This window comes from Cinclus cinclus, chromosome 20, assembly GCF_963662255.1.
Source record: "Cinclus cinclus chromosome 20, bCinCin1.1, whole genome shotgun sequence".
NCBI classification, from domain to species: Eukaryota; Metazoa; Chordata; class Aves; order Passeriformes; family Cinclidae; genus Cinclus; species Cinclus cinclus.
This window is the reverse complement of record NC_085065.1, coordinates 1,666,993-1,682,489: the sequence shown is the minus strand read 5'-3', so window position 1 is coordinate 1,682,489 and position 15,497 is coordinate 1,666,993. Positions and strand designations below refer to the sequence as shown.

The 15,497-nt window shown below is 53.3% G+C and overlaps 1 protein-coding gene across 1 annotated transcript in view; it reads right to left on the bottom strand.

The window, feature by feature from the left end:
• NTN1 (netrin 1) overlaps positions 1-15,497 on the bottom strand; it is an 83,035-nt gene that overhangs the window by 29,631 nt on the left and 37,907 nt on the right. Inside the window, exon 2 of the mRNA XM_062506302.1 lies at positions 4,326-4,514. Within this exon, the coding sequence (XP_062362286.1) occupies positions 4,326-4,514 (189 nt within the window). The remainder of the gene's footprint in view (positions 1-4,325; positions 4,515-15,497) is intronic.

Sequence of the window (15,497 nt, the reverse complement as noted above, 5' to 3'; positions counted from 1 at the left end):
GAGCTTGTCTGTCCCACCCAGGTGTGGCTCGGGGACAGGGGACATCTCTGAGGCTGGAGGGATGCTGACCACGACTGGAGCCATGGACAGACTGGTGTCCCTATCCTACACCGGGACACCAGCAGTGGGACACGTCTGGTGGCAGTGGCACCATTCTCAGACTCTGTTGTCTGCCGTGGGTGTTCCCCCCACCACCCCCTGCACCCCAGCTTCCCAGCGGGACCCAGCAGCAGGAACAGAGAGGTTCCATCTCCCCTGGCCCAGCCTTCAGGGAACGAGCTCTCAGCTCTAAGCTGGTCACGCAGCTCCCTCTATAGTCACTCGAGAGACGGGGACCGGGGCCACTGTCCCTGTCACCGGGGGCTCTGCTCGGCTCTCCCGGCAGCACCGGGAGCCAAAGGGTTTCGGGTTTTCCCCCACTCAACTCCTGCAACTGCGTGGGGAAAAACCCTTTATGTGCACACATGAAATCAAGGACGGGAAGCTGAGCCCATGGGGACAGATCTCACCTCCCTCTGCTGCAGCCCAAACTGCCTCCAAAATGCAAATGTCAAGTCTTGGCCCTTGAGGGGTGCAGGGCAGGATGGGCAGGGAGGCTGGGAATGCTTCATGGGGTTTGCACAAGGCATGAAATCCTCCAGCACAGCTGGAAAACTCCCCAGGCTGCAGCAGTACCAGCACACAGACAATCCCATTTCCTCCCAAAACACTGAGCCCTGATGAATGTGACCTCTCCAGGTGCCAAATCCTGCCTCTGCACGAGGGGTTTGTGCTGGCAGCCCCAGCACAAGTGCATTCAGAGCACGTCTCGTTTGTCATCTTTTCATCAAAAAGTGTGCAAAGCCTCTCCCCAAAGTGCAGAGCTGTTTTACAGCCAGGCTATAAAACCCTGCAGACTCTCTACTCCAATGGAATTACATTAGTGCCAATAATCTGGCAAATATCAGGGGGGAATTTAATCAAAAGAACCAACAGCAGGGCCCTGATTTACAGCGGCCTGTGACAGACCAGGGTGGACGAGGGTTTGCAGGACCCAGATGTGGAATTTCACTTGCAACATCATTTGGAGCAGAGGGAAAGCAGAAGGAACTGAAAGCAGAGCTTCAGCGTGCTGGGAGCTCTTGGTGATTTCTCAAAAACCAGGGAGTAAGGAGGAACAATTCATCATTGTCTGAGTCTGAAAAAATGAACCTGAAAATTTTTTATACCCTGAGTTCTGTTGCTTCTCGGGACAGCCCCCAAACCAGGGGTGTGTCCGGAGGCGGGGGTGTGATGTGTCTGCCAGGACAAAGGGCATCCTGCTCCCCTGCCCGTTGGGATGAGCCCACCCATCCCCCTGGAGGAGGAGCAGCGGCACCGCCGGGCTCCTGCAGCCCAGGAGCCCCGGCTGGGGCAGGGATCAGCTGCAGTCTGACCTCGGAATGCCAGGGGAGCCCTGGCTTGGTGTCCCTGGGCTTGCCTGACCACCCACCCAGAGCAGTCACATCCTCCATGCCCAGCTCCATGCCCAGCTGCAGCCTGGCAGGCTCTGGCACACACCCAGCATTGCCACTCCATGCAATATCCCTGCTCCATCTGTCATCAATTCCTTTGCCTGTGGTTTGCAGCCTCTGTATCATGGCCTGCCTGGCATGGCTCTGTCCCAGGGCATCTCTGGCCACTGACTTCCAGGCTTTTATCATTTTTGCAAGGAAAAGCACTGGAAGCAAACATAGAGCAAAGCAGCTGGCACAGCTGGATCACTGCTAGCCATGAGGGAAAGCCATCCTTAAACCCCAGCTCCTTATGCCTTCACCTGCACTGCTGATCTGAACTCCAGATAATTAGAAAAGTATTTTATTTATCAAGTAATAAAGGTTTGGCTGTTGGAAACACAAAGCAGCCCTGAGCTGGTCAGGGGGTGTTGCTCAATTCTGCTTTCTGCTCACCTTTTGCTGCCTGAGCCTCACCCGTGCCCTGCCCTGTGGAATTCTCTTTTTCTCCAAGTTAAAAAGAAGGAGATATTGTGCAAGCATTTCTGCCATGTCATGTTTTTGCATAATTACCCAAACCAAACATTTCAAACAATGCAAGTCCAACCTCTTTAGTTTGCTGATGTTTCATGTGTTGTGAGTTGAGGCACCTCGTGCATGGGATGGAATGGGAGATGAGGAATGCAAGGCACAGGAGAGGCAGAATAGCTGGATGTGTTTGAATAAATGGAGCTGAAAATTAAAATGAAAAAGACGTCTCTGGCAGCTCTTTCCTGGAGCTTTCGCTGTGAGATCACCTGAGATCTTGCTGGGGTGGGTGAGAGCCACAACCTCCACAGCAGCTCCCAAGGCACCAGGGCTCTCTGAGATGTTTTTATTTAGATTTATTATGTGTGGAACATGATCAGAGTGATGTGATGGATTAAAGAATCAGGTTTTATAGAGAAAAATATAGAGAAAATATAGAGAAAATATAGAGAAAATATGATTCTGCTGGGTGCAGGCAGCGATGAGGGACATGGTGGGAACTCAGAGTGGTTAATTTCTTAATTTTAACCACATTCTGTTGAGACGAGGCTCTGGGAGTGTTGGTTTAGTGAGATGGTAAATGAATGTTGCTATCAATGGAGAGGTGGCTGGAGCTGTTAACGAGGGTTGGGTTTAAACCTGCACATTTCTAACAATTATTTCAGCATAAGCCCTGAATTAGGAGAGAAAAACAGAGGGAACACAAAGCCCACTGTGCAATAAACAGAGCTCAGGAAAAGGAGTTTTCAAAGGGATGCTGGTGCTGTGAGGAATTTCATTTCACCGCTGCTGTAGGGATAGGGGTTTGCCCCCACACAAACCCCTCATGGGATGGGAAATGGCACTCATGGGCTGTGAGCTGGGTGCTGCATGTGCCCAGCAGGGTTGCCACAACCCTTTGTGCCTGGCAGCTCGATGGGCACGGGTTTGGCACAAACCACGGGGGCTGGAGGAGAGCTGACATTTGGCCATCCCCACCTTCAAGTGCAGGAGAGGTTCGAGGAGGCAGAGCAGGAGAAGAGAGCGATTGCAAAGGGGATTTCACAAAGAGAATGGTCCTGCAAGTGAGGAATTCAGCCTGAGAAGCACCCGGAGGCCAGCGATGACTTCTGGGTGCTCTCCTGGGGAAACTGAGGCATAGAATGGCTCTGAGGTTTCCCACCTGCAGGGGCCACCCAGCCAGGTTTTTGGGCAGGACTTGGTGCTGTCAGTGATAATGAAGGGACAGCAAGGAGGGACAGAGAGGAGAAGGGAACTGCTGCCCAGCCAGGGAGGAGAGCCAGGAAAAGCAGGAATGAGTACCTGGGAAATATCAGAAAAAAATCTCATTGGAATTGCTTTCACAAGGATCAAAAAGGGGGAGTAGGACTGTCTGAAAAAGGGATTTCTTTTCCGCTATGGCAAAAAATGTCTGTTTTCAGAAAGGAAAAACAAAAAGAAAACCAAAAATTGAAAATGCTGGAGACCCAGAACTTCCCAGCCAAAAATACCGATCTGAAGCCAAAAAACTTTTCATTTCTTGTTGAAACGGACCTCTAGAGAGAAAAGAGCTGAGGATTTCTGTGGGAAACCCCAGCATTTTCTAATCTGGCTTTTGAATGTTTGCTTGATTCCTTTCACTGCACCCCAGGTTCAGGATTTCCATCTCTTCCAGCAGCAGCTGGGAGTTAAAAGGGTTCATTTGCAGGATTTGCTCCTCTTGCTGCTCCCGCCCCAGCTGAATCCCAGCTTGCCTCCACAGCCACACTAGGAAACCTCAAAATACTCCGAGCTCAAAATAAACTCGTTTCCCCTTTTTCTGTTCTCTCTTCGTCTGCAGGAGTGACACGTTCTGTGCGTGGGCTCAGCTCTGCCTAAAGGGTGGGAGCTGGAGACTGCGCGTGGAGGAGGCCGATTTAAATTTTACATCTCACCCATACCTGGGATTTTTTGCCCCTCTGCCCTTGCAGAGTGATGACCAGGTAGGAACAGACTGAAACACAATTTGTAAGTGATAAACCTCAAAATAATTTGAAGTCTTCCTCAGCAGTGAGGGTTTCTATTTCCATGGTCTCATCCTCAGCAGGAGGCTGGGGAGAGCAGGCAGAGGCGATGGCAGGGCATGTGGGTGGCCTTGTCCTCACCAGGAGGCTGGGGAGGTGACGGCAGGGAATGTGGGGGCACGAGAAGTCATTCCAAATGGCTAAAAAAGCAATTCTAAACCGGTTTGGGAGAGGGGGGAGCAGGAGGAGCTCGGTGAGAGGAAAAGCTGTGGAAGCAGAGCTGCAGAGAGGGGCCGAGGAAGCAAGAACTGAGCATTGCCAGCACCCATCCCTCCCCCCGTACCTTTGCAGGCCTTGCGGTGGGAGATGGGCTTGCTGAGGTCACGGTAGAAGCCCTCCTTGCAGTAGTGGCAGTGCCTGCCCGCCGTGTTGTGCCTGCAGTTGAGGCACACGCCGCCGCTCTTGCGCCCCGACAGCTTGAACAGCTCCATGTTGAAGCGGCAGCGCCGCGCGTGCAGGTTGCAGTTGCAGGCTGAGAGAGGCAAAGAGGGGACATTGTCACATCTGTGCCCAAACAGGGAGGTGCCAACCCGTGGGAGCTGCTGCCAAGCCCTCTGTCTATGCCCTGTCAGACTGGGGGGGTCACAGGACGGTGGCACCTCTGGCTGTGGGAAGCCAGCTGCTCAGGCACGTCCCTTCCTGTCCTGTGCTGCGAGGTGAGCCCAGCTTCCTGGAGGGCACAAGGAGGTCGCCAAGAGCAGATTTCACTGGCCTCACTTGCATTAAAAACGGCTTTGGCTCTCCCTGCTCGCAGTGTGGATTGCAGGGGGACTGTGAGGACAGGGGCCCAAGAGTGGTTAGGGGACAGAGCACACAGACCCCTGTGGGACCTTCAGCTTTGTCACAAACACTTCCTCCATGGAAGCTTCACTCATCTTCCTTCTCACCCGCTCTCATTTTGTGTTGTTACTGCTCAGTGCAAATGTCCCAAAACCGCTGGGAAACCCCCACTTCCCTGTACCACAGGAATCCCTTCTGTCCCTGTGGGAAGGGGTTTCCATCATCACCTGCCCAACCTTCCCAGTATTCCCACTCTCACCAGTTCTGAAACACACACACTTGAGCTCTGAGTACCTTTCCAAGACCTTCCTAGCTTGTTTCTCCCTCAGCTTTCCACACCACAGGCTCTGTCACCCACCTGCAGCCCTGACCATGCTGATAATCCTCATTTCTGCCCCTGCATCCCCCATCCTGCCTGGGACAGGCCCGGCCTGACACCCAGTTAGCCAAATTCCAAAACGTGCCCCCCTGCTTTGATTGCTGCAGCTGAGCTGTCTGATTCCTCCACCAAATGCAGCCTAAAGTCAACACCGGGCCTATTTTAACAGGGGGCCTTCGCAAAGGACGACTTCGGGACTTCAAAAGCTCGACCCCTCGCCTGCCTCTCCCCAGAGCTGTCACGGGGCCATCAGGAGGCAGTTGCTGGGGCTCTGAGCTTTGCTGAGAATTTTATAGCTTGTTTTCTTTTCCTGTGGCTTTTATTTGCTCTTCACCCCTGAACAATGCAGCTGTGCCATGCCAGCCCACAGCTGGGCCCCTCACCTCGGCACGGAGGTGTCACAGCTCCGGGCTTGTCACCTTCCCTCAGAGCACAGACGTCTTAATCCCTCATTCCTTCCTGTTTACCTTATGGTGCTCTCCCAACACAAAGCCATGCTGTATTTGCTTAATTATCAAATTTCAGCCCAGAAAATGGCAGCACAGCTCCGGAGCATTTCTCAGGAACGATCCCCGGCCGACACACGCCGTGACAGCACGGGGGAGAGTGGGACCCCCATCCCCACATCCCCGGCCGCCGTCTCCATGCTCTGCCGTCGGAATTCCTCCGGCCGACACTGAGAGGCCAAACCTCACATCCCCACCAAGGCTGGCAGAGCAGGAGCAGCAGCCACCGACGTGCCATGGTGACAGGAGCGGCCCGGGAGCGCTTTGCCAGGCGTGAGGGAGAAAAGCTCCTGCCACAGAGCTGGGCCACCGCTTTGAGCCGCGGTTTGGCCCTCCTGGGATGAGCCCGCCATCCTGCAGGAGCTTTTGTCATGTTCCCAACAGGACACAGCCGTGAGGGAGCCTGGAAACAGCCCTCCTGCCTCCAGAAGGAATGGCTCTTTCAGATCTGGCCCAGCCCCACATGTGCTGAAGCTGCACTTTCAGCAGCTAAAAGCAGCACGGGAGCACGCACCAGGCATTTGTGGGTCTCCCCTCGTGGCTTTTCCTCTTCCACAGAAAACTCAGGAAGAGCTGCCTGCTGTGCCCTGCTGGAGCAGCTGCCCAGCTCTGCTTTCGCCTCATCCCACACGTGCTGAGCAGCCCCAGCCCACACCACAGCTCCGCCACAAAAAGGGTTTTAGAGGTGATTCCTCCCTGCAGAATGCACTAGCAAAGCTTTTGGGAAGCTGGTGGGGGTTTTAAATTCCCAACACTTGTTTTACAGAGCTGACCAAGAGAGGTTAAACCCTTTTCTTAGAGGTGCAGGACTCAGGCTGGTTCCTACCCTCAGGGCAGAGCCTTCCCAAAGGTACAGACCAGGGCTGGGACACAGGGAATGATCTCCTGGCCACACCTAACCCCCAAGGCAGCACCTGTTCCTCTGGCACAGCTTCAGGACTTGCTCAAACAGAGGAAAACACATTTAAATGTGTCAGCCTGAGGGCTATTTAGATTGTGACCATGTAGGCACATCTCCATCACTCAGAGCCTCGAGGCTCACCAGCAGCTCTGCCTTTGGTGCCACAAACCACAGGAGTTGGTCCCTGTTGATCAACACGAGGGGACATTTCTCCAGGGAGTGGCATGGCCTCACAGAAGCCTCAGCTCTCCCTCAAATCTGTTAGAAATGCATGTTTTCCCAGGAGAATGAAAGCTCACCTCCTCCTAAAACTTGTATTTTAGGAGAGCTGGACTTGGCACTGGAGTATTTTGCAAGATTGCATTGGCAAATCCCTTTTTAAAATTCAAAGCTGAGCCCACACGAAGAGCAAGTGAAAATCTTCGTATTTCTTTGGGTTGCTTGATAAGCAGAAATGTTTTTGCAAAGCCAGGAAAACAGATCTCTGGGGATTTTCTCTAACATGGAGAGTTCTTTGCTAGCATTTCCACTGGTGCCACCAGAGCAGAGCTGTACAAGAATGTGAAGGAATGAGTGTGCAGAGTTCCTCCCAGCTCTGCTCCATTTTCCAAGGATCAATTTTTCATTGGTGTTCCAGGGATAGGAAAATCCTGAAGAAGGGAAGAAGCCGAACCTCACAAGAAGATGTGAGGAGCTCCCAAAAACATCCATCCTTGTCCTCATTCCGAGCCAATGACCTGAATACTGAGGCTGCCTTGGGGGACAAACCCTCCAAGGAGGCAGTGAGTGAGCTGGGAGAAGGCATAGTCTGGACCAGCCTCCGTCCAAGGCCAGCATGGTCTCCCTCAAGCTCCCCACAGGCATCCAGAGAGTGACAGCAACCCTTCTGCTGTGACCTCGCAGCTTTTTTTGGTTCCATCAGCTCAGCCTTGGCTCTGCCTCCTCCTTCCAGGGCACCGAGGAAACAGCTGGAAACAGCTGGGCAAAGATTCCCTCTCAACCCCATGCACCTGGCTGCTTTTCCAGCATCCTCCTCTCCTGATCGACCTGTTTCTGCAGTTTAAGGGGGCCAGACTTAGAGAGAACAGCTTTAATTGCAATTACTGTGTCCTGGGTTCACCCTGAGTGCCTAGGCCAGGGTGGCCAGTGCTGTGCACTGCTGGCCACCAGCCAGGGCAAGCTGGCAGCTCTGCCCATAGCCTGGTGTGTTTGCAGAGTGCCCAGTGGGAGAGGCTTGATCTGGCGGAAGGAAAATACCCATCCCATGTCTCCTGACAGTAGCACACAGGGACACAGGAAATGGGACAATGCAAGAAATGTCCCAGCCAGGTGTCACAAAGTCCTCATGGGGACAAGGCTGGGACACGCCGTGATGGGATCATTCTGGAGTGAAGAGTGCAGCAGTGCCTGGGCACATTGCTGACCCCAGCAGGAGGTCGGGATGGTTTTGGATCCCAGCTCCAAATCCGTGCACGTCCCCAGGGCATGTGGCTCCCCAGCCAGGCTTCCCCTGGACAGAGGCGCTCAGGAAATGCAGCTCCCGCCCTCCTTCTGCTCGGCCCGAGGTTAATCCCCTGCTGTGCTGAAGCCTTTTGCCTGGTTCCTAACATGACTTGGCCTGGCTTTAATTTTCTGCCACTGCTTCTTGGTTTGAATTTCCCTGAATTCAAGTGGCTCTTTAGCAACCCGTTTTTTCTTTCTATGAATGCCTTGGAGGGCTGTAATAAAAATCACCTTCCAGGACTGGAATCATGTCCACTCCTCAAGCTTTGCTTTACACCTGGTGGAGAAGACACCCCCTGCACCCCTGCAGAGCCAGCTATGAGCAAAACTTGGGCCAGGTGCTGAGGGCTCGGCAAGGAAAAGTTTTGGCTCCAGTTGCTCCACTAAGCCCAGTCCTGTTGTCTCTCGATCTCTTCTTTCTCTTACTCCGCCAAGGACCTCACAAGCCTTTTGTTTCCTGACTTTATTGTGCACAGATGTGCACAGCTTCATCAGAGCATCTCTACCTGACCTGCCAGGCTGGGTCTGGATAACCAGGTTTCATTTAAACACAGATGTTCTGAAACCTGGAAAAGGTTGGAGAGAGAAAGAGGAAAGCTGTGGTCTGGAGCCAGGCAGAGAAAACACCACAGAATCTTCTCTGTGTTAAAATCAGTGACTTGGTCAAATGAATCCCTCAAGGAGGTCAAGGTGGACAGGATTTTCCATGTGGGAGAAGAAAAGGGGGGACATGAATGGAGGTGCAGGCTGGGGTTTTTCGCTGGGAGCTGTGGTTGTGGTCTTCGTGCTGCCACCATGTCCCCAGCGCCCCGCATCTCCCAGGACGAATTCCTCTCCGTGGTTTTCATTCAGCAATGACAATGCTGCCCTTTTAAAAGACCCCACCCTCCCAAAGCTTATATTTTGGCAATTTTCAAAATGCAAATTGCTTTTTAAACAAACGAAACCCCAAAACATTTTGTTTTAATTTTTGCAAACAATAATTCAGGGGAGGGGGGAAGGAAAAGGGGAGGATAGAAGAATCCAGAGACTGAAAGTAATCTCTAAATTTGACTTGAATTTATGAAGTCTCAGTCTCCTTAAAATTATCCTTTTCCCAAGCAAGTCTTTTTTTTTTTTCCCCAGAAAATTCCTAGCTCAGCCTGAGCCATTATTTCTCTTTCGCAGGAGAAATCCTGATGTACAGGGTCCCGGTCCCTGAAATGGAACCCCTGCCTCTGTCCATCTTGGGGGATTTTGATCCTAGGGAATCCCTAGAGATATCTTCAGGGGTGTCATTTCTGAGGACCATAATGGTCAAGGGGACACCCACAGGGACAACAGAGGTGAAGCAGCCAGAGCCAGTGGAGACCTGTCTGGATGGGGATGTAGAGAGAAAAATCACCCATGAAGACAGCAGGAGGGTGTCCCTGCAGTGTCCCTTCAAGCCACTGCCAACTGGTTTGAGGTTTTGGAGCAGCTGGGCATGAACCTGGAAGTGGTAGATGAGCTCTCACACCACTACAGGTCCCTGGGCCACACCAGTCCAGCACAGGCTGCCAGGGCTGTGCCTGGTGAGTGATTCCAGCTGTGGCCTGCAAGGATCTCTCCATGGGCTTTGGATGACCCCAGGCTGGGATAGAGTTTCTGTCCATGCCTGCTGCAGCAGAATGGTCAAGCAAGGATGAACGCCAAAGTCCTGCAGAGTGGAGTCACCACATGTAGCCCCAAGAGGTGGGAGCCATAGGGATTGAGGGGTCAGATCCAGCTCTGCTCACAGGGCTGGCATCCTCATGCCCTCCCATATGGCCCAGTGCCACCCACCATAGCCCCAGCCGGCCACCAGCAAACCTCAGGAAAATTCATCTGCCTGAGCAGTTGAGTGTGAATAAGGAGGAGGCTCGGGAGTTGGCTGGGTTGGCTCAGGCAAGGGGAAATACATGGGGGTGTTGTGGTTGTGAGGGACAGACATGAGGGCTGTGCCAGGCCCAGGTTTTCCTGACAGTCAGAGCTAAAGGATGGAGGGAAGTGTGTGGACACACCACAAAAAATGCAGCTGAGGCCGGCATCGTCCCTGGGCCTGGAGCCACAGACCTGGCTGCAGCAACAGCAAGTGGGGATGGGGGAGAGGGAAGGAAAGGCAGAGCCTCAGCCTTGCTGGGAACCCCCCTGTTGGGGTGAGGGCTTTTTGGGGAGCCCCTTGCACTCTCATCACTCCTCATGAGGCCAGTGACTCTGACCTCCTCCACCTGTGAGAGCAGGGAATGGCCAGACTGCAGGTGTAGGAGAGGCAAGGGCGCAGGATCCTGGGGAGGAACACACTGAGGACATCTTCCCCTCGGCATGAAAAGGGGCTTGGGGATCAGAACACTTTTCCATGCCTGAAAATCCTCAGGAATGGCAGTTCTGTGGAAAAGCTCTGGAGGAGATGTCATCAGAGTGACTCAGGGCCTCCCTGGGGAGGCTGCACAACCCAAATGCCCTTCACTTCCCACTTTGCCAGTTCCCAAATCCCCACATGCCTTAGGGACAGAGAGGCACTGGACATGTCCTGCTGTCAGCATTGGTTCTGCGAAGTGTAACAACTCTCTGTGACACTGAAGTTGGTAACAGAACATCGACACCCGCCTGGGATTTCCAAGGATAAGACCCTCATTCTCTTTTCCATAAAAAAAAGCCAGACTCAGTGTTTGGTTTGAAATGTTTGAGACTGAGTGTCTGAGTCAGGCTGAGCATTTTTAGAAAAGTCCCTGATAAAATGATTCAGCTGGAAATGAGAAACAAGGCGACTGAAAAATCCTGTGCTGTGCCAACCCTAACAAATTTGGGGATTTGTTTCCTTAAAAAAAAATCTATTGCCTTTATGTTTGAAGCCAAGGCTTAAAAAGAAAAACACCACTCTCTGCTAGGGATGTGTCTGTTGCTGTCTCTAAGAAGAGCTCCTCAACTCTGGCTGCATTTCTCAGTCACTGAAAAAGGGGGACATTTGGTCCAAGCTGATGGAGTTCTGCAGCTAAATTCCCTGAAAATCTGATTTTCACTGTCCAAACCAAGCCCAAACTCAGGCCTGTAGAGGTGGGGCAGGGGATTCCTGTCCTGCTGGTGGATTCTCAGGTGGTGAATGTGGCAGTGCCACCCTGACCCCTCCTTCCTGAGGTTCACCTTCATCATCAGGACTCCCCAGTGGAGCCCAGCCCTGCCATGGTCATTGTCAGCCCCATCAGCAGGAAGGGAGAGCTTCCAGCAGATGCTGGGGAGTGGGGAGGAGAAGCAAATGCAGAACAGCAGAGCTTGGCTGATGGAGCCCATGAATGTTTTGGGACCGCCCTCACCCCAGTGACAACAGGGGCAAACCAGGCATGTCCATGGTGAAACAGCTGTCCATCAACATCTGGAGCCAGATGAAATAGTGCCCATCCAAAGTGGCCAGCAGATGGACAGCTTGGGATGGTCAAATCCCAAAATATTGTGGCTGGTTTTGAGAGCAAGTCCAGGGAGTAAGTCCAGAGCTGTTCACAGATCAAGCCCCCAAGGGAAAGAACAAGTCCTGTCAGATAAGCTGCTGAGGGTTAATTTCAACACTCAGAATTATCAACTTTCGGCAGCATGGTGAGACCAAAACCCTTCCCAACAGCACCAGATCCCTGTGGAGAGCACCCAGCAGCTGCTGCCCACCAGGCACTGTGGCTGCCCATCCATCCTGCAGCCCCACAAGCAACAGGAGCTGATCCAAACAGCCACGGACACCACTGGGAACTTAACCTGCCAGACTGGGGTCTGGCCTAGGCTTGGATTCGTTTCATGGAGGGAGAGATTCCATAGCTGTTTCCACATTTATTGGTTCCAGCCTGGACTGCAGCACCAGAACCTTCTGAGGTATTTCCTGGCAGTAGACATAGTGTTTCTGGCCCCACAGGAAGCATCAGAGGAGCAAGAGCAAGACTTATTCCTGGGAGATTTACAGCTCCCAGATATTCGGATTTTGAGCCAGATTTGAACAATCTCCGGGCAGGGAAGCTCTCCCCACTGCCAGGCAGCACACGTGGCAAACAGCTGCTGGCAGCCCTCGAGGTCCAACTGAGCTGTGTGTTCCTTGCTGGAGTCCTAGGGGACATGTCCAGTGACCTGCAGTGGCTCCTTCAAAGCCACCAGGCAGCTGAGGGTCCATCAGCATGCAATAGGGATGGAGGAGGAACCTACGGCCCCGTTGTGCTGCATTGAAATGTTGGGATTTGTGGCAGCCTCTCACCCAAGGCGTTTTCTCCCAAGACAAAAGCGCTGTTACTCAATACAGGATGGGGAGCACAAAGCCGGCCTTGCCCTGGTGCAGCACACGCGGTTGGACTCGGATCGCCTGGAAATGGGCTGTGAATTGCCCTCGCTTCCTCCGGAGTGCTGCGAGGGGACAGCGCTGCCCGGAGACTGGAGCGGAGTCTTCTCCCGCCCGGAGCACCTCTGGGAGCTGTTTGAGGATCAGCCTTCAGCCTCACCAGGAGCCAGCTCTGGGCACTGGGATGGAGCTCCCAGGGATCTCCCCTGAGCGCTGCTCTGTGGCGTGGGCAGAGTGTGTCCCCTCTGTGTCCTGCACCGGCTGCCAGCACCTTGCAGCCACACCAGGTCCTGCTGTGACAGTGACGGGACAGCGCTCACAAGCACAGAACCAACGAGGCTGGAAAAACCCTTGGAGATCATCGAGTCTAACCTGTGACCCAACACCACCTTGTCATTAAACCATGGCACTGACGGCCACATCCAGTTTTTTTTGACCTCCAGGGATGGTGACTCCACCACTTCCCTGTGCGGCGCATTCCGATGCCCAACCACCCATTCTGTAACAAAGTTTTTCTAATGTCTCACCCACACTTCGCCTGGTGCAGCTTAAAACATCCAGCAAAAGCTTTGACCAGGATTTGATTTAGATTTGACCAGGAGATTTTCTCTGCAAATCAGGTGTTGTACAGAAAATTTGCCGATAAACCTCAGACTGGAAAGAGCTTAAGTACTTTTTTTTTGGTTTGTTTTTCACTTTTTTGAGAAGGGAGAAATCAAGAAGTGAACTCTATTTCACTCGGGGAGATGATACCAGCCTGTCATCAGCTTGCTTTGTTTAATTTCACCATCCAAACCCAGTCTCCTGAGATTGACAATCCTTTGAAATTAATTGTTTGCATCCCGTAATTCATCCAGATGCCATTCAAAAGCAGCAGCTGATGGGAGAGCTTACCCTGCAGTACCTGGGTTATCAGGGAAAGCACAGAGCCCCCAGTCCCTGCTCTGCCTTCCCAGCCTAGCTACAAGGTGCTCTGAAGCGCCAGTGTTTATTTAGAGTCGAGGAGAATCCACTTGGGAGCAATTTACCCACTTAGACTCTGCCCTTGTGGTTTCCCTCTTATCTGGTACCGATCTCAGCAGCAGCTTCCCTCAGCTGCTCCAGGGCTGTGGTGCTCTTCAAGACATTTCTCCTCTCTCTACCCCACACCTTGGTATTTCTTGTCTAGCCTGACAACCTCCGGGCAGCTCTGAACTGCTGCAGGCTGAGGGAATGCTTTTCAAACCGCCAAAATCCTCATCCCAGTCCCCAAGTGTTTGGTCTCATCAATACGTTCGTGTTTCTGTAAAACCAGAACCTTGCATCTCAAAAGGAGGGCACGTGGTGGGGTTGAACACCCCAAAGCTCCAGGTGACCCTCCAGGATATTTTCTTATAAACTCTCCTACATTTCTGCATCAGGAGGGACCAGCCACTGCAGTGTTAAAGCCACAGCACAAACAGATACTGAATTTGCTCATTCAGAGCAAAGGTTACCCGAAATGCACGAGGCAGATAACGCAATCAGCCCGGGAAGAGTCAAAGGCTTTTCAAATCTGGATTAAAACTGTTCAGCCCAGACGAACCAGGGATGCAAACAGCCTCAGCTCTGCTTCCATCGGTGCCCCAGGGAGCCGGGAAACTTGGCCGTGCTTCTCCACAGCCAGGGGTGAAAGCAAAGCAAGGCGGTTTTAAACCAGCTCAGGCTGTGCTTCCCCCAGGGCAAACCCGGCTTAAAGTGATGTCGCTCCCGTGCCCGGTCCCTGGTAATTCAGCCTCCTGTGAGGTCGGGCTGCGCCGGGCTCCTCTTCAGAAACAACGTTCAGGAACGTGTTGTGTTGTTTTAACCCCAGATCATTTCCCAATCTCCTCTGGAGCAGGGCCAGGGGAATTGTTAAACCAGCCCCAGCCAGCCCCACTTCTGAAGGGACCCTGTGGCTGCTGCCAGCACCCAGCACGGAGCTGGGCACAACCCAGGCCTCATCATGCCTCCCCAAACCCAGCAGTATCACCACCATGGTGCCACCGCAACAAAACCACCTCTCTGAAGCCCAGCTCCTGCAGGATTTCCCTCTGGAGTCTGTATCACCCTCCTTTTGTCCTTTCCAGCCCTGGTTTGGTGCTCCCTTCCCTACTGTCTGCAGGATCCCATGGCCTCACCCTCCAAGGCAGTGCCAGTGGCTGCAGTTGTGCATTTACAGCCCCATATCCCAGCAGGGAATGGGGGATCCCCAGACAGAGAGAGCATCCCCCTTGGAGCTGGGGAAGCACCAGATGCCAGAAATGCCAGCACGCACAAAAGCCCCAGGGAGAAAGACTCTCCAAGGGGATGGTCCCTTCTGTTTTGTCATGCATTTCTGGGAGCTGGTGCTGCCTGTGCCTGCAGAAGCTGCTCCAGCCCGTGCCTCTCCCCGGAGCTCAGGGTGGCTTTGGGAGCGCTCCCGTTCCCGTGAGTGACAAACCTCAGCCTGGCCACTCGAGGTGCCAGACAGTAACCCAAGCTTGACAGATGAGGGCTCTCGGGAAGGGTTTGGTTTCTCTCGGAGCCCAGCTGGCTCAGGGGAGCTGTTGGCAGCTCAACATGTTCATTCCACCCGCACAGCAGCACTGAGCATCGCGCCTGGCCTGGAGAGCTTGGCCCTGGGCTGTCCTGTGAGCTCCACGGCCTGGGCTCAGCCACTGCTGCTCAGCTGCTCTGGCCTTGGAGAGGAGATGCTCCAAGGATGGAGAAAGGTCCTGTCATGGCTTGGCCTAACTCTGCTGTGCCTCAGTTTCCCTTTCTGGAAGTAGGGAGAGGGACCCTGTGAGGGTTCTGTTGTGGCAAAGGCTTAGAGCTCTGGGTGACAGGAGCCAGAATTGTCTGTGGATCTACAGAACGATGATGGATGACATAAAAACTCAGCTCCAGATGGGGAAGTTCAGCAGAGATGTATTTTAATACTGCTTCCAAGCCTTCCTAAACCTGAGCTAATCCTGCAGCCCAATCCAAGCAGGAGTCATGGTGGTGGGCAGGGTGAGCATCCAGCTCCCATCCCGCAGTCACCTGGACCCGGTATCGTTCCGGGCTGGCTTTGGAAAAGCCCTGCAGGTGTGAAGAGC